Source organism: Podarcis bocagei, assembly GCF_964188305.1.
Source record: "Podarcis bocagei genome assembly, chromosome: 2".
Taxonomy (NCBI): Eukaryota; Metazoa; Chordata; class Lepidosauria; order Squamata; family Lacertidae; genus Podarcis; species Podarcis bocagei.
Window position 1 is genome coordinate 4,564,146 of NC_138126.1, and position 17,427 is coordinate 4,581,572.

Sequence of the window (17,427 nt, forward strand, 5' to 3'; positions counted from 1 at the left end):
GAGAAAAGGGTACATCCAGCAAAAGGGGATACAGTGCAACACCTGAAACTGTTCATAACACAAGCTATGATCTCGTATGAGGAAAGGGATTTAATATGCCTTCTTTCCCACCCCCAGTGGATTAGGAAAGATTAGTAAAAGAAGAGGAAGCAGGATTGGATGAACATTAAAAGACACAATAATTTTGGACTGTGACTTGACTGAGATTTGTTGGAACAGTTTTAATAAGGCTTTATAGAAACTGGACCTAGAAACTGGAGAAATACTAATTTGTATTACAGTGGTACCTCGGGGTAAGTACTTAATTTGTTCCGGAGGTACGTTCTTAACCTGAAACTGTTCTTAAACTGAAGCACCACTTTAGCTAATAGGGGCCTCCTGCTGCTGCTGCGCCACCGGACCACCATTTCTGTTCTCATCCTGAAGCAAAGTTCTTAACCCGAGGAACTATTTCTGGGTTAGCGGAGTCTGTAACCTGAAGCGTATGTAACCTGAAGCGTATGTAACCCGAGGTACCAGTGTATTAGATTATCACTTTCTGAGTGGTTAAGATTTGAAGGCTGGGCTGTGCGGGCACAATGTAGGAAAAGTGCCATCTTCCTGAAGGTTACTGGATACTAAATACTGCATACTAAATACAGCTGGGTTTATCCTGGAGATCATATTCTGAATAATTATTGCTACAGAGGAACGATCACTCAGGGTGGGAGACGAGGAGAAGGGGGGCACCCAGGGGAGAGCTGGGGGAGACTACCTTTCTATGTGTTGGCAAATGATATGATATATATGATACAAATGTGATAAAGGGTATTTTTAGTTATTCTCCCCCGCCCTTTCTCTCTTCTATACAAATGTTTTGTAAAGGTTGTTTAATAATGTTTGCGTTATTGTTTTTCTTTTGGTTTTCCCTCTGTATGAATTCTTTGATGGGAAGTGAGTATATTTTTCCGATTAAAGCTCTTTCCACATTCTAAGCACTGATATGGTTTCTGACCGGTATGAGTTCTTTGATGGGTCACGAGATAGGAACTGTGACCAAAGCTCTTTCCACACTCATGGCATTGAAAGGGTTTCTCCCCTGTGTGAATTCTTTGATGGGAAGTGAGCTTGGCCCCCTCCCAGAAGCTCTTTCCACATTCCAAACACTTATATGGTTTCTCCCCTTTATGAATTCTTTGATGTAAAATGAGATTGGAACTATGACGAAAGCTCTTTCCACACTCATGGCATTGAAAGGGTTTCTCCCCTGTATGAATTCTTTGATGGGAAGTGAGCTTGGCTCGCTCCCGGAAGCGCTTTCCACATTCCAAACACTGATATGGTTTCTCCCCTTTATGAATTCTTTGATGGAAAGTGAGAGTGTAACGGTGACGAAAGCTCTTTCCACACTTATGGCATTGAAAAGGTTTCTCCCCTGTATGAATTCTTTGATGGAAAGTGAGAGTGGAACATTGACGAAAGCTCTTTCCACACTCATGGCATTGAAAGGGTTTATCCCCTGTATGAATTCTTTGATGGGAAGTGAGAGTGGAACGGTGACTAAAGCTCTTTCCACACTCATGGCATTGAAAGGGTTTATCCCCTGTATGAATTCTTTGATGGGTAGTGAGATGGATCACCCGGCTGAAGCTTTTCCCACATTCCAAACACTGATGTGGTTTCTCCCCTGTATGAATTCTTTGATGGGAAGTGAGACTACTACTCAGACGAAAGCTCTTTCCACATTCGAAGCACTGATAGGGTTTCTCCCCCGTATGAACTTTTCGATGCGAAGTAAGACTCTGCCTGTAACGGAAGCTCTTTCCACATTCCAGGCATGGATATGGTTTCTCCCCTGTATGAATTCTGTGATGGGAAGTGAGCTGCACCCTCTCACTGAAGCTCTTTCCACATTCTAAGCACTGGTAGGGTTTCTCCCCTGTATGGACTCTTTTATGCTTTGTGAGCTTGGTCCTCTCCCGGAAGCTCTTTCCACATTCCAAGCACTGATAGGGCTTCTCCCCTGTATGGACTCTTTGATGGGAAGTGAGATCACCTCTCTGATGAAAGCTCTTTCCACATTCTAAGCACTGATAGGGTTTCTCCCCTGTATGGACTCTTTGATGGGAAGTGAGATCACCTCTCTGACGGAAGCTCTTTCCGCATTCTAAGCACTGATAGGGTTTCTCCCCTGTATGAATTCTGTTATGGGAAGTGAGAGTCTGTCTGTGACTGAAGCTCTTTCCACATTCTAAGCACCGATAGGGTTTCTCCCCTGTATGGACTCTTTGATGGGATGTGAGGTTGGTCCCCTCCCTGAAGCTCTTTCCGCATTCTAAGCATTGATAGGGTTTCTCCCCTGTATGAATTCTTTGATGGGTAGTGAGCCCGGAACTGTGACGAAAGCTCTTTCCACATTTGAAGCACTGATAGGGTTTCTCCCCTGTATGAACTTTTTGATGCAAAGTAAGACTCTTCCTGTAACGGAAGCTCTTTCCACATTCCAGGCATGGATATGGTTTCTCCCCTGTATGAATTCTGTGATGGGAAGTGAGCTGCACCCTCTCACTGAAGCTCTTTCCACATTCTAAGCACTGGTAGGGTTTCTCCCCTGTATGGACTCTTTTATGCTTTGTGAGCTTGGTCCTCTCCCGGAAGCTCTTTCCACATTCCAAGCACTGATAGGGTTTCTCCCCTGTATGGACTCTTTGATGGTATGTGAGGTTGGTCCTCTCCCGGAAGCTCTTTCCACATTCCAGGCATGGATATGGTTTCTCCCCTGTATGAATTCTTTGATGTCTAGTGAGAGTGTTCTTCTGACTGAAGCTCTTTCCACATTTCAAGCATTTATGGGGGTTTTCCCTGGTATGATTTGGCTGATGCAAAGTGAGACCCTGCCTGTGCCTGAAGCTATTCCCACACTCCAAACGCTGATAAGGTTTCTCCGTTGTATGAATTCTTTGATGGGAAGTGAGCTTGTACCCCTCCCGGAAGCTCTTTCCACATTCCAAACACTTATATGGTTTCTCCCCTTTATGAATTCTGTTATGGGAAGTGAGATTTTGTCTGTGACTGAAGCTCTTTCCACATTCTAAGCACTGATAGGGTTTCTCCCCTGTATGAATTCTGTTATGGGAAGTGAGACTCTGTCTGGTACTGAAGCTCTTCCCACATTTCAAGCACTGATAGGCTTTCTCCCCTGTATGGACTCTTTGATGGGAAGTTAGATTGGAACTTTGAGTGAAGCTCTTTCCGCATTCTAAGCACTGATAGGGTTTCTCCCCTGTATGAATTCTTTGATGGGTAGTGAGATGGATCGCCTGGCTGAAGCTTTTTCCACATTCCAAGCACTGATGTGGTTTCTCCCCTGTATGAATTCTTTGATGGAAAGTGAGCCCGGCCCCATTCTGGAAGCTCTTTCCACATTCGAAGCACTGATAGGGTTTCTCCCCCGTATGAACTTTTCGATGGGAAGTTAGATGGGAACGTTGACTGAAGCTCTTTCCACATTCCAAGCACGGATAGGGTTTCTCCCCTGTATGAATTCTGTGATGGGAAGTGAGACTATCCTTCCGAGTGAAGCTCTTTCCACATTCCAAGCACTGATACAATTTCTCTCCACTGTGAGTTCTTTTGTGTGAATTAAGGCTATCCCTCCAAATGAAGCTCTTTCCTTGTTGGGAGGTGGACTGGGAGCTCTGATGGATGTTCTCTCCACACCCTGAATATTTAGTTGACTTCTCCACAATGTGGATACTGTTGTGGTCCCCCTTGTTCTTCCCTTCCAATTGATCACCATCTGCAATCAAGGGAGAGAGAAGCTAATTAGAGCCTCGGGAAGAACAAAGTTAATGAATGCTTGTGATAGAGGAAGAACTGAAGAGAGTTAGATGTGTTTAGCCTGAATTAGGCCTTGAGTCACTTGAGCTACTAGTCTCAATGCCAGAGCTGACTTAGCAGTTGAGCTGCTCAAATATGGTCGCAACATGTGGCTAATTAATATAGCTAATGTGCTATTATTAGTAGTTGATTGTCATCTAAAATTTACAAATCATAAACTTATATATATATATATATATCAGTCCATAACCAAGTACTCAATGGAATGGAATGCTGGTGGGGAACACCATGATGTCTTTCATTTTTTAAAAATACATTTTTATTAAGGTTTTACAAGTTTTTAAACAGACATAAAAAGCACAAATAAACATCACTCAAAAAAAGAAAAAAAAAGGACAAGTATAATTCCAGGTCCTTATTTTCTTACCATCTTTCCCTGACTTCCCCACAGCTCCCCTTTCTTGTATTCCAATTCCAATAATTAACTCAGCAAGTTCTTATCCCCATCATTTACCTTATTATTTTTATATTTGATTCATCTTAGTTATCTAATTTTAAACTTATAACCCTCATTTTAAACAACAATATTCATTCTTAACATCTTTTTCTAAGGTCGACCCACGTTCCCTTCCACGAATTTCCCAATTTTTATAATGATTACCAAATAAAGATAGAAAAGAAAGATGACATATAAATATACACCCTTTGGGTTCCCAAGCTCATATCCCCCCTTCCCGGTTTCGATCCCCAAAAAGAAATGTCCATTAATCTATAAATCTAGCCTGGAGATCTTGTATCCGAGGCTCTCAAGTCCCTCTCAGTCCCTCTCTGCCGGTTTTTTTTGTAGTCCTTTATATTAAACGTCAAGTCACGGAGAAGCTCCATTCCATTAAAGTCTATGTTTCTTCGAGCAAGACCTCCATATTCAAAAGTGGAGCCTAAATCTTGTTTCTTCTTTCTTTTAAATCCAAATGTCCCAAATGTCTCGACAGCTCCAACTTTCACCTTGGTCAAATTTGTAATCCCTGGGTCTTCAGATCTCCCCTTAGGGAGATCCTTCCATTCTTCATTTTCTATTTTCTTTATAACCATCTTAGCAGGCCTCAAGCTCTCCTTTGTCTTCTGCGACATTTCAGCTTCTCCTTCCCATTCCTCTAAAACAAAACATATCTCTTCTTGTTCAGCTGCAAATGTATCTTGAGTCAAGTCCTTGACAGATTCAGCAAGATTGTTTACATTTACTTTCAAAGTTGTAGCATTTGTAGCCAAAGCTTCATTTTGACCTTGTAACTTTCCCATGAGAAGAAACATTCTATCCAGCTCAGCCTGTATTTTTCCATCTGAAGCCATTGTAATGTCCAGAACCTCTAGAGGGATTCTGATTGCTTATTATTTTTTCCAACTCCAGTCCAACAGTCCAATTTTTTCGTTTCTAATTTAAAGTCAATTTGTATCAAGAATAACCAGCAAAGATAGCAAAAAAGGAATTTTCTTCTATTTTCTTCTTTCCAGCTTTGACAGCTGGTTTGACAGCTGTCAAACTCTTTATGTCTCCTCAACAGGCTCTCTCTCAGATCACTCCCGGGTCCCGGGGGGTTGCACCTTAGTTCTTAAAAACAACTCTTATCCTCCAGCAAGTTTGCTTATAATGCCAAATAGTGAAATTTGTAACTTTTATCCAATAAGGAGAAGAATGTTCTCTCGACCTTAGTTATAAAATTCTTGCTTTAATTTGTCCACAGGGTTTGGAGGCGGACTTCCTTTTAGCACTCCCCCCGATCGTGCCCAATTCAAAAGAAAAAAATTTAGTTCCAATTTCCGTACTACTCACGGGTTGTTGCTTTTTACCATGATGTATTTCAAAGGATGATGTCCAAGACATTCGGATTGAATCAACTATTTCGAAGATGAACCTTCATCAGCTGATGATGAAATTGAATACATTACATATAATGAATGACAACAAAAATAATACTGAGCAACCTGCATATTAAATAAAGAATAAAGAATAAAAAATTCATACCAAATAATTTTAGACAGCATTTCCAAGCAGCCCTATTGCTTCTAATACACTACTAAGATGTTCCCCTAAAGATAATACCACATCATCTGCAGACGACTTCAGTCTGTCATTTTGTTGCCCCACCCTCACCTCCTTTTATATCTGGAGTTTTCCTTATTCTTGATAATACATAGATAAATGTCACCTTCTGTATCTTACATTGCTCTAAGACAGTATTATTCACAATCATGCTTGCCATGTGTCAGTATAGATTGTCTTATTTCCCTTTAGAAAAGTCTCTCCAATCCCTGGCTCCTCCAGGAGGGAGTTCCAGTTTTACCTACACACTGTGAAAGTTATAAGTTTAACGTAAATAAAGCACTCTGCAATGGAGACAAGACTGGTGTTCCTCCTTTGGGAAGGGATGGGCGAACTGGGGACTCCAAAGCCTATAGGCTTGTTTTCTAATAGCAGCAGCAGCTGCAGAGAAACTCCAGGATGGGGAACATCCTTGAAAGCTCACGCTGGGATCCGATAGAGAAAAGTTTCTTTTAATTTCCTGCCAAATTTTTTCATAATTGTCTTTAAAAATATTTATATATTTTTGCAGTTATCCAAATTCCTAAATATGTTACTTTTTTTATATGCCTCTATCCCTACCATCTCTGTGTGAAATATTGCTCAGGGTGAAGGCCCTGCAGGCTTCCGTGGCGCCTCTCTGTTTCTTCGGATCTCTGAGAACAGTAGAGTAAACACAGCGAATTGGCCTTCTGTCCTCTGTGGCTTGCATAGTGTGCATAAATCAAGAGCCCACTCAGCTTCTTTCTATTCTAGAAGCTTCATTTTAAAAGCAGTAGAAATCAGCCAGTGTCCGGCAGGAAAAACATCTCCGGCTCGGACAAAAACGAAAGCAGAATACAGAACAAAGAAACAGATCCCGAATGTAGGATCTCTCCGCCCCTCAGAGGCAGGACAATGGAGCTGAGCCGTTTAACCCTGTAAGCTCTGGTTCCCCTCACACCCCCTCTCGTCCTGCGCTGCTGGGGGGCTTGTAAGTACCACCACTTACCCCAAAACCAAACCTTCACACAACTCACCATGATGCTAGAAGCTCAAAGGTTTCGTGAACCCATCTGCCAGGTTCTTATGGCTTGGACAGCACTGCAACTTCAGCAAGCCTGATTGGACACTCTGACACACATTCTGGGAACATATGTCCAGATGTTTGGTTCTGGCCTTAAATTGCCCAGTCTATGCCAACTTCAGACAGGGCTGATTGTCCTCCCAAACAGTGCTGGGCAAGCAACACTCCCCGCAGATTTTTTGAACCAGACAGCTGTAGAACTCCAGTTCCTGGCACAGCTCTCAAAGTGCACTGAACTCAGCTTCAGTAGAGGACAGCGCAATGAGACTCTGCTTCCGGAACTTCCACCCAACTAGAGATTCCCCAAACTTTATGACCATCCCAGATATGGACTTCCTGTCATCCAGATTCGCCCACTCGCTATCTGTCCAGGACGTGAGCTTGGGGTCACCTGTAGCTGACAGTTTGAGATGGAAGTCTTTGGTATCCTGCAGGTACACTGGGCTTTGTAGCTTCCCTGCTGAGCAGATTGGTAGCAAAAGCAATGCCTGGCCTGCTCCACTGGGACAGATATAATAGACTAACCAGAGCTTACTGAAAGACCTCAGCGTTCTCGAACTCAGCACATTCTGCTAGCTGACTGTCTTTCATGTAGCCTGTCTCCATGGGGGTCCTAACCCCTGCACAATCAGACATCCTGAACTTCTCAAACTGCTCAATCTTGCCTTTCTGACTGAGCAAGAAACTTCCATCTTCAGGCCTATCTGTACACACAGGTAAATCTTTACTGCACCCAGATTCTTGAGTTGGAAATGTTTTCCAAGCTCTTTGGCAAACTTCTGCACCTGTTTGTCTGCCCGTGAAACATGAATGATGTCATCAACAAAGACCAAGACCGGTTATTGTGACTCTCCAGGCCCCTCGAGGTACAGGCAGCTGTCAGCAAGACTCTTCTTGCAACCTAACTTCTCTAAGGCTTCATTCCAACACAAGTCTCAATTCCTTGGTGATTGTTTTAGCCGGTAAATTGACTTGTGCAGTTTCCACACAGTTCCTGGCCCATTGCCCTCAAACCCTGGAGGAGGAAGAATGCACAGATCCTCCTGGAGGTCTGTTAAAATAGGCCATATCCACATCAAAGTGATGCACCGGAAAACCTCTTTGTGCAACAATGGCTAAGAGCATGCGCAGAGTTTCACTTCTGGAAGTGGGAGCATATACCTCAGTGTAATGCAGCCCCTTCCTCTGCGTGAACCCTCTGGCTACTAGTCTAGCCTTGTACTGTGGTTCTCCAATTGCTGTGGGTTTAAGACGGTAAGCCCAGCGACTGCTCACACCTTGTTTGCCCGCTGGCAACGTCATGAGGGAGAACACACCTAGAGATTCCATTGAGCTCATCTCCTTCTGCATTGCCTCATGCCATTTCCTGGCTTCATCCTGAGGCGGTTTCTGAACATTCTCAAAACTCTCAGGTTCACATTGAGCCATACCTACCCACACATTTGGGACTGCGGCCTGGGAATCTGATTCAGACGCTGAACCTGAGGAATCCCAGCCTGCACAGGAGTCCCCGCCTCCAGGGCCGGCTGAGCCAGGGCAGGGGCTTGAAACTGAAGGGCCCGCTCCTGTGCCGGATCCTCAGGAGCAGACACCAGATGAATCCCCTCTGGCTCTGGAGGTGATTGAGGACCCATTGCCTGCAGGTGCTCCTCTCCCAGCTCTGTCAGGGGAAGGTGAGGTTGCCTCTGGGTCCACTAACCCTCCAGCCTCTCCTGAGCTGCAGAGGCTCAGGGCAGAGAGGCGGAGGGAACTAAGTTCTCTCAGGAGGAGTGCTCGCCTTAAGGCCAGGAGAGGTGAGTCACCTGTGGGCCGGGACTGCCCTAGGCCTCAGAGGAGATAAAGGCCAGTCAGCCCAGTCCAAGGTTGCGGGAGCAACATCGCTGGAAACCTGTTCCTGCCAGCACCCTGACCTGCTCTTCCAGTTCCTGACCACGCCCAGCTCCTTGCCTTGGACCTCGCTTCGCCCCTGATGGACAGCCTCCAGACCCTCGACCCAGGACCGGAGTCAGACCACGCCGCATGGTAAACCCCCCCCCCCAGGACCAGCACATGTAACAATACATTCAAACTTAGAGAATTATAAAAGTTCCACAATATCCAAGAGAGAGAGAGAAAAGGAGGGCAAAATCACCTTTATATACAATCGACAAAAAATAAAAAAGCAGGCCACAACAAAAGTCTAACAGTGACCATTGTTCAAACTTACTGTTACATTGTCTCCTTGATTTTGATTAGCACTTGCCAAGCTTCTAGTTATATTATAATCCACAATGTGTCTTGTAATCCAAAATATTTCCACTGTGAGTCCAAAAATTTTCCAGACGTATTTATAATTCAAATTAGATTTGTAATCCAAATGGTAATTGTAATCCAATATACTGTAGATTCCAGTGCATAAGGCGAATTTGAACCCCATAAAATCTTCTCCAAAGTCGGGGGTCGCCTTATACAATGGGTTTGGGTGGCGCGGAGCTGAGCCCACCCCCTGTTGCTGCCCAGTGTATTAGGCAACTGGGCTTATAAAACGAACCCCCAAATTGCAGCTGTCAAATTGGGGGGTCGTCTAATAAGCCCAGTCGCCCAATACGCCGGAAGCTACGGTATATATGCTATTTCACTCAATTTTTATTCCAATACAGGCTCCCCCGTCCCCGCTTTCTCCTACTAAGGCTAATACCAGGGACTTCCCCTCCATGGGATTACCACCCAGTTAGAATCATAGAGTTGGAAGAGACCACAAGGGCCATCGAGTCCAACCCCCTGCCAAGCAGGAAACACCATCAGAGCACTCCTGACATATGGTTGTCAAGCCTCTGCTTAAAGACCTCCAAAGGAGGAGACTCCACCACACTCCTTGGCAGCAAATTCCACTGTCGAACAGCTCTTACTGTCAGGAAGTTCTTCCTAATGTTTAGGTGGAATTTTCTTTCTTGTAGTTTGGATCCATTGCTCCGTGTCCGCTTCTCTGGAGCAGCAGAAAACAACCTTTCTCCCTCCTCTATGTGACATCCTTTTATATATTTGAACATGGCTATCATATCACCCCTTAACCTCCTCTTCTCCAGGCTAAACATGCCCAGCTCCCTTAGCCGTTCCTCCTAAGGCATCGTTTCCAGGCCTTTGACCATTTTGGTTGCCCTCCTCTGGACACGTTCCAGTTTGTCAGTGTCCTTCTTCAACTGTGGTGCCCAGAACTGGACACAGTACTCCAGGTGAGGTCTGACTAGAGCAGAATACAGTGGCACTATTACTTCCCTTGATCTAGATGCTATACTCCTATTGATGAGGCCCAGAATTGCATTGGCTTTTTTAGCTGCCGCGTCACACTGTTGGTTCATGTCAAGTTTGTGGTCAACCAAGACTCCTAGATCCTTTTCACATGTACTGCTCTCAAGCCAGGTGTCCCCCATCTTGGATTTGTGCCTCTCATTTTTTTTTGCCCAAGTGCAATACTTTACATTTCTCCCTGTTAAAATTCATCTTGTTTGTTTTTGCCCAGTTCTCTAATCTGTCAAGGTCGTTTTGAAGTGTGATCCTGTTCTCTGGGGTGTTAGCCACCCCTCCCAGTTTGGTGTCATCTGCAAATTTGATCAGGATGCCCTTGAGTCCATCATCCAAGTCGTTGATAAAGATGTTGAATAAGACTGGGCCCAAGACAGAACCCTGTGGCACCCCACTAGTCACTCTTCTCCAGGGTGAAGAGGAACCATTGATGAGCACCCTTTGGGTTCGGTCAGTCAGCCAGTTACAAATCCACTGAGTGGTAGCATAGTCAAGACCGCATTTTACCAGCTTCTTTACAAGAATATCATGGGACACCTTGTCAAATGCCTTGCTGAAATCAAGGTAGGCTACATCCACTGCGTTCCCTTCATCTACCAGGCTTGTAATTCTGTCAAAAAACGAGATCAGGTTAGTCTGACATGACTTATTTTTCAGAAATCCATGCTGACTATTGGTGATCACAGCATTCCTTTCTAGGTGCTCACAGACTGTTTGCTTAATGATCTGCTCCAGAATCTTCCCTGGTATTGATGTCAGACTGACTGGGCGGTAATTATTTGGGTCCTCTCTTTTCCCCTTTTTGAAAATAGCGACAACATTTGCCCTCCTCCCGTCTGCCGGGACTTCGCCTGTTCTCCAGGAATTCTCAAAGATGACTGCCAGTGGTTCTGAGATCACATATGCCAGTTCTTTTAATACTCTTGGATGCAGTTCATCTGGCCCTGGAGACTTGAATACATCTAATCTAGCCAAGTATTCTTGTACTATCTCCTTAGTTATTCTGGGCTGTGTTTCTTTTGCTGAATCATTTGCTCCAAGTTAGGGAAGTGTCCTCCTGCCAAGCTTTGGTAGAACTTGCCAAGATCCAGGGTCCTTTTTAGAGGTGTTTTAAAAAAGAATTTGCAATGTTTTCAAGCCTTTCAGTGCTTGCATTCATAAAATCTGCATCCCCATTCAAAAAAACAGAGTACTCCAATCATTCCTGTATCTTCATTTTTAGGAATCAAAGAACAAAGAGCTACAGTTTCTTCTTGTATCCAGAGTACATAGTGTTAATAGGTAGCAAAGTAACAAAGTGCAGTTTAAAAAGCATCTAAAGACTGATATGTCTCCAAAGTTTTTTTTCCCATTCACAGGCCTGTACTGCAAAATCTTCCCTTCAAAATACGGAAGCTGACTTCCTGTTTAGATTCAGTCTTTGACAAATCTAAATTAAATCCAATTCTTTTTATTTTGAAAAGTCCATTGTTGTTGACAATACCTTTTTTCCTTTGAAAGTCTGCTGCTTCAGGTGGCGATTTGTGGTTTCAGGTTTTTGAGCTGCGCTGGAGCCACGGGCAGGCTCAAGCCACTGTCTCTCTCTCTCTCTCTCACACACACACACACACACACTTGCTGCCGATGCAGTGTTGGGGCTCCGGCAATCGCGGCAAGCCTCTTCACGCCCGGCTGGTCCCCTCGACACCCCACTAACCTTGGAGCTTTTGGAGGGGTATCTAACCCTGGCACTCACCCCCACTGCTCAAAAGCCCCAGTAACGGTCGTCATTTAGACGGACGACTCGCACTGCAGCGCCATTTCCCTTCGCAGAGATATCGGAAGCCCAGAATCAGGTTACTTTCAAAAGTCATAGCTTCCAGTGCTGCCCAATGGATCGGTAAGTTTTCTGGTAGAGCATTCAATCACAGTGTTGGTTTTAAACATTTTGAGCTGCCAATACATCGCAGTGGTCGGAGAGCTGTGATGTATACCTAGCTCAAATTGCCTGCAGATGACAAGGCGCAGGCAGGCAGGTGGAGGAGCCCAAAAATGCTGCCCCCCTGAGCAAGCCCCAATACCTCTCTGGCTCCATCCATCCATGTCCCCTCCCCTGGAACTCACCAGATCTCTTGGAGGTCCCTGGGAGGAAACGCTCAGAGGCTGTGAGGAGGGATGCAGGAGACAACCTGACCAGGTCAACTGTCCATCTTCCCCCTTCCATCCTCGCTAGGTTTACAGATTCAGTCTCTTTCATCCTTCCTGAGGAGTTGAGAAGCCACCACAAGCTGCAGGGTACTGGGAGAGAGGAAGAAACAAAGGGAGCCTCAGAGGCCCTGCAGGGATTCTCTTGCCCTAGATATTATCCTGCCCCTGGAGAAGAACAAATGGGGCAGCCCCTTCCCAAGAGAAGCCCCATTTCTAAACAGCTCCAGTGATTCCAATTTCTTCTATATGCTCCTCACCCCACATGCAAGCCTGGCATGGTCTTCACAGTAGTGACCTGAGAGTACATCCATTGAACTCAGTGGGGATAATTGACAGAACTTGGTACAAAAACCAGTCACCGTCCTGTCCCCAAGCCTGAAAACTGCAACCCCAGAGTATGGGCAGAAAATAGCAGAGTAGATATTACATGTAGGTGCCCCCATGCTAGGTGCTTTGTATGGAGAGCCCTGTTCACAATCTTTGAGCTCTCTCATCACAAGCCAAACAGATGTTGTGGCCGTATCCACCTCTGTCAGGAGTTGCATGGGGACCAAATCTGTATGTGGAAGCAGAGGAGCCGGTGATGCCACATTTTTGAAATACCAGGAAACTAATACACCCCTCCTCCTTAGATATCATCTGTGCTTATACACCATCTTCACAAGTCTCCAGTCCCAAAATGTGGCCCCCACCCTGGCACAGAAGCAATCAAAGTATAGATCTTCCACATGTTCTAAATCTGCAGTGTTCTTAAGAACACCAGGCATGTATATCCTCCAAAAACTCCAGAGGTGAGCTTTACGCTCCTCTTGTGATAAGATTCCCAAAGGCTATGGGTAGCTTGATAGAACTAGTCCACTTTGAGAAACCACCAATGTCTCCTTCCCTTTTTTTATGTGATTTAACAAGAATCCCCTCCCCTAATGAGTCAGAAATCAAGGACAAGCTGTGGATTTAAGACTGTGTGGAGATAAACTTTCAATCCAAAGCAATGTTTCAAGATGAAGCTGGAAAGCTAAGAGTTTTGGAATGATGCAGTTAAAAATGCCGTCGCCATTTTGGGAGGCATTGTTGGAGCTCTTGGGTCTGGGAGGAGAAAGAGAGAAATAGAGTTATTTACATATTGTGGATCAACTCCTCGGTGGGACTTATGAGCGACAAATGCCAAAATTTACGACGGAAAGAGCCATGTTATCTACGAAGGAGATATATGGAAACCATCTGGACTTAGTGGAGGAACGGGAAATCCACACAGGATTATTATACATGCTATAATAATAATAATAAAAATTTTTATTTATATCCCGCCCTCCCCAGCCAAGGAGACTAACAGAAGAGATCATAAAGGAAAAAGAGAAATTATATGAATAAGATATGATCCAGATAAGACTGGATAGAATTATGAACTTTGTCTGAACTGATTGGGACTGATTTGGACATTAACACAGTACTAAGAAGATCATCTGAATCCCCCTTTGGATCTTGAAGTATGGGTTCCCCAAACAAAATTTAAAAATTTGGCTTTGTAATTCGGAATTTATGCGATGTGGTTTAATTTGATGTGATTGGCCAGTTAATAAAAATTATTAAAAAAAATAAAAAACAAAGTTTTTCCCCCATTCACAAGTCTGTATTGCAAAATCTTCCCTTCAAAATACGGAAGTTTACTTCCTGTTTAGATTCCGTCTTTGACAAATCAAAATCAAATCCAATTCTTTTTATTTTGAAAAGTCCATTGTTGTTGACAATACCTTTTTTCCTTTGAAAGTCTGCTGCTTCAGGTGGCGATTTCTGGTTTCGGGTTTCTGAGCTGCGCTGGAGCCATGGGCAGGTTCAAGCCACTGTCACACACACACACACCCCACGCGCTGCCGATGCAGTGTTGGGGCTCCGGCAATCGCATCAAGCCTCTTCATGCCCGGCTGGTCCCCTCGACACCCCACTACCAGTGGGGTTTTGGGGGGGGCTGTCTAACCCTGGCACTCACCACCACTGCTCAAAACCCCCAGTAATGGTCGTCTTTTAGACAGACGACTCGCAATTTCCCTTTGCAGACAAACTGGAAGTCTATGTTTCAAGAGCCATGCCTTCCAGTGCTGCCCAATGGATCGGTAAGTTTTCTGGTAGAGCGTTCAATCATGGTGCTGGTTTTAGACATTTTGAGCTGCCAATACATCGTGGTGGTCAGAGAGCTGGGATGTATTCCTAGCTCAAATTGCCTGCAGATGACAAAGGCGCAGGCAGGCAGGTGGAGGAGCCCAAAAATGGTGCCCCCCTGAGCAAGCCCCAATACCTCTCTGGCTCCATCCATTCATATCCCCATCTCCCCTCCCCTGGAACTCACCAGATCTCTCTGAGGTCCCTGGGAGGGAACGCTCAGAGGTTGTGAGGAGGGATGCAGGAGACAACCTGACCAGGTCAACCGTCCATCTTCCCCCTTCCATCCTTCCACGCTTTGCAGGATCTGTCTCTTCCTTCCTTCCTGAGGAGTTGAGAAGCCACAACAAGCTGCAGGGTTCTGGGAGAGAGGAAGGAGCAAGATTCCCAAATCTTAGGGTAGCTTGATAGAACTAGTCTATTTTGAGATAGTACCAATGTCCCATTAGTAGTAGGAGCCACACAATGACTGATAATCCCTCTTTTGTCCCAGAAGGTGGGGAGTAGGTGTCAGCATCGCCCTAGAGCCAGTGCACCAACTGGACTCATGCACCTCAACCCCGACTGGGCTAGGCGAGCTGGGAAGCACCGCCAGAGACCTCCTTTCTCACAGGAACAGGTCACAGTGCTGTGGACTCACAGCTTATAGCTGAGAGCACCGGATTCACTGTCTCAATAATACAGTCGTTGCGCAGCAGAGTTTTGCAGAGTCTTGCAGAGTATAAACCACTCGGAGAGCAGCTCTGTAGAATATCTTCCTTTTATTCTGTAACTACAACTATGATACAAAACTATATACAGAGCTGAATATTCTAAGCATAAATCAATGCTACACTGAGAGTCTGCAGCTGCACTTAGCAGCAATCTTATCTCTTGGATCTCCAACACTCTCACTTTCTCCGATACACTGACTGACTCACTCTCTCTCACACACACAGATATGTTGATGGGCAGAATAAGTAGATAGGCAGGACACGCCTCCTCCTCTCTGGAGAGTCAGCAGAGACCATCAGGAGATCATCGGGTATGGGAGGGGTGAAATCTCCTCATCAAGTGTCTTTTATCCTTGCTTTATTCTTCCTGATATTACATAAATAAATATCCCCTACTGTATCTTACATTTTTCTAAGAGAGTATTATTCACAATCATGCTTGCCATATATTCCGTATAGATTGTCTTAGTTCCCTTTAGAAAAGTCTGTCCAATCCCTGGCTCCTGCGGGTTGGAGTTCCAGTTTTACCTACGCACTGTGAAAAATTTAAGTTTAATGTAAATAAAACATTCTGCAATAGCAGCAGCTGCAGAGAAACTCCAGGATGGGGAACATCCTTGAAAGCTCACTCTGGGATCAGAGAGAGAAAATTTGGCAAACCTGGCACCCAGAGCCCCCTCCTTCTCCTCCCTGCATCGCCTCCCCCCCTTCAGGACAAGATCTTGGGGTCCTTCAGGCGCCTTTCCACCCTCTCCTCTCAAGGAAGGCAGCTCCCTTCCCTTGAACCCTGGCAAGCCCAGTGCAGCCAGCTCAGCCCTCTGGCTCTCCCCTTTTCTCCACGGAGGAGCCCCAGGCGTGGCCCCTGCCCAGAGAGGCTTCCCCTGAGTCTCTGGGCTGGAGACCTGAGCTGATCTGGAGGAGGATCTGCCCGGGGGAAAGGCCGGCCTGGCAGAGGATCCTCCACTGGAAGGGGGGGCATTCTGGGCATGCCCTCCCCCCCCCCGGACCCCTCCCTCCTTCCCCAAAGAGGATGCCAAGGAAGAGAAGAGCTGCAGACCCCCTGGAAACTGGCCCCCTCCCAGGCTTGGCAGAGAGGAATGGGGGGCAGGACCCTCTGCTCCCAGACTTGGGGGTCTCCCCCTGCAGCCCCGGGACCCCCTTCTCCCATGGGCACCCCAAGGGGGAAGAGAGAGGAGACTCACCGGATTCTTCCCAGGAGGGAAACCGAGGCAGCGCGGGGAGGAGACAAGAGACAAAAGACGGGACTGGGCTCTGGAGGACCCGCCCCGCCTCTCCACTTCCTGTCCTCTCTAGGACTCCGGCTCTGTTCCATTTAACCCTTCGCAAGCTGAGCACAGCCCCCGGGCTGGCTGTCCTCCTTCCCTCCCAGAATCCGGGTGGTCCAGGGCATGTGCAGAGTTCTCTGTGATTCTCGGCTCAGAGGCCCTCAAGACAGCAGCTTTGGGCCCTGCCCCCAGATGGGTGGGGGGGGTAAATAAAATAATAATAATTAAGGCGGGTGTTCCGCTTTCTAGAAACGGGGGGCCAAATGTTCCCCTGGGTTTCTGCTCCTTCCCTGAGTTTTGTCCCCGTTCAGTCCTTGGGACGCAGCCCTGCTTCCACCACAGATTCAGACCTGGGGGGTTCGTGAGCGAGGGGCCCTTTTCCTCTGCTCTCCTCGCTCTCAGCCACTCCGGAGGGATTTCCAGTCAGTCTCGCGGACCCAGGGGATCCCCTCAGCCCTGGTGACTGGCTTGTGGGGGGGGTGTCTCCTTTTCCCCTCCTCACTGGAAGGACACTCCGCTTTCCTCCGCCTCCCCATAGCTTCTCCCGTTGAATTCCCGCCTGACTCCTCTCCCCAGACCCTCCTCTCCCAGTGGAGATTCTCCTCACCTTCCCCTCCAGGGTCCCGCCTCAGCCCCCCCCCCTCTCCCAGTCCCCACTTTCTCCCTCTCAGAAAACTCCCTCAGAAATGGCTCCTTTTATTTTCCCTCCAAAAGGGCTGGCTCCGCCCCTCGCTGTCTTGGGAGCCAATCAGAGCGAGGCTGCAGACCCAGCGAAGTTATTATGAGGGCCAACAGGCCTGGCTCCATGTTCAACCACACACACACACACACACACAC

General features: G+C 46.3%; 3 protein-coding genes across 3 annotated transcripts in view; 1 reads left to right on the forward strand and 2 right to left on the reverse strand.

Annotated features, from left to right (window-relative positions):
• The window catches only part of LOC308580451 (uncharacterized protein), a 52,711-nt gene extending 35,483 nt beyond the window's left edge, over positions 1–17,228 (reverse strand). Inside the window, exon 1 of the mRNA XM_081182117.1 lies at positions 17,198–17,228. The gene's annotated coding sequence lies outside the window, so the exon portion shown is untranslated. The remainder of the gene's footprint in view (positions 1–17,197) is intronic.
• LOC308580862 (uncharacterized protein) overlaps positions 1–17,427 on the forward strand; it is a 194,933-nt gene that overhangs the window by 120,404 nt on the left and 57,102 nt on the right. The gene's annotated exons all lie outside the window — the stretch shown is intronic.
• Positions 197–16,740, reverse strand: LOC308580384 (uncharacterized protein). The gene is made up of 4 exons (XM_081181898.1): positions 16,507–16,740; positions 14,779–14,952; positions 12,351–12,524; positions 197–3,778 (listed from the first exon to the last, which is right to left on the reverse strand). The coding sequence occupies exons 2-4, from the start codon at positions 14,876–14,878 to the stop codon at positions 885–887; spliced, it is 3,168 nt and encodes a 1,055-aa protein (XP_081038024.1). The 5' UTR covers positions 14,879–14,952; positions 16,507–16,740; the 3' UTR covers positions 197–884.

Bases quoted from the DNA above. Each gene is read 5' to 3' on its own strand.
- LOC308580384 (XM_081181898.1), bottom strand. From the start codon at position 14,878: ATGGAAGGGGGAAGATGGACGGTTGACCTGGTCAGGTTGTCTCCTGCA. The intron at 12,525-14,778 runs GTGAGTTCCAGG...CCTCTCTCCCAG, and splicing joins AGGGACCTCAGAGAGATCTG to TACCCTGCAGCTTGTGGTGG. The intron at 3,779-12,350 runs GTGAGTTCCAGG...CCTTGATTGCAG, and splicing joins AGGGACCTCCAAGAGATCTG to ATGGTGATCAATTGGAAGGG.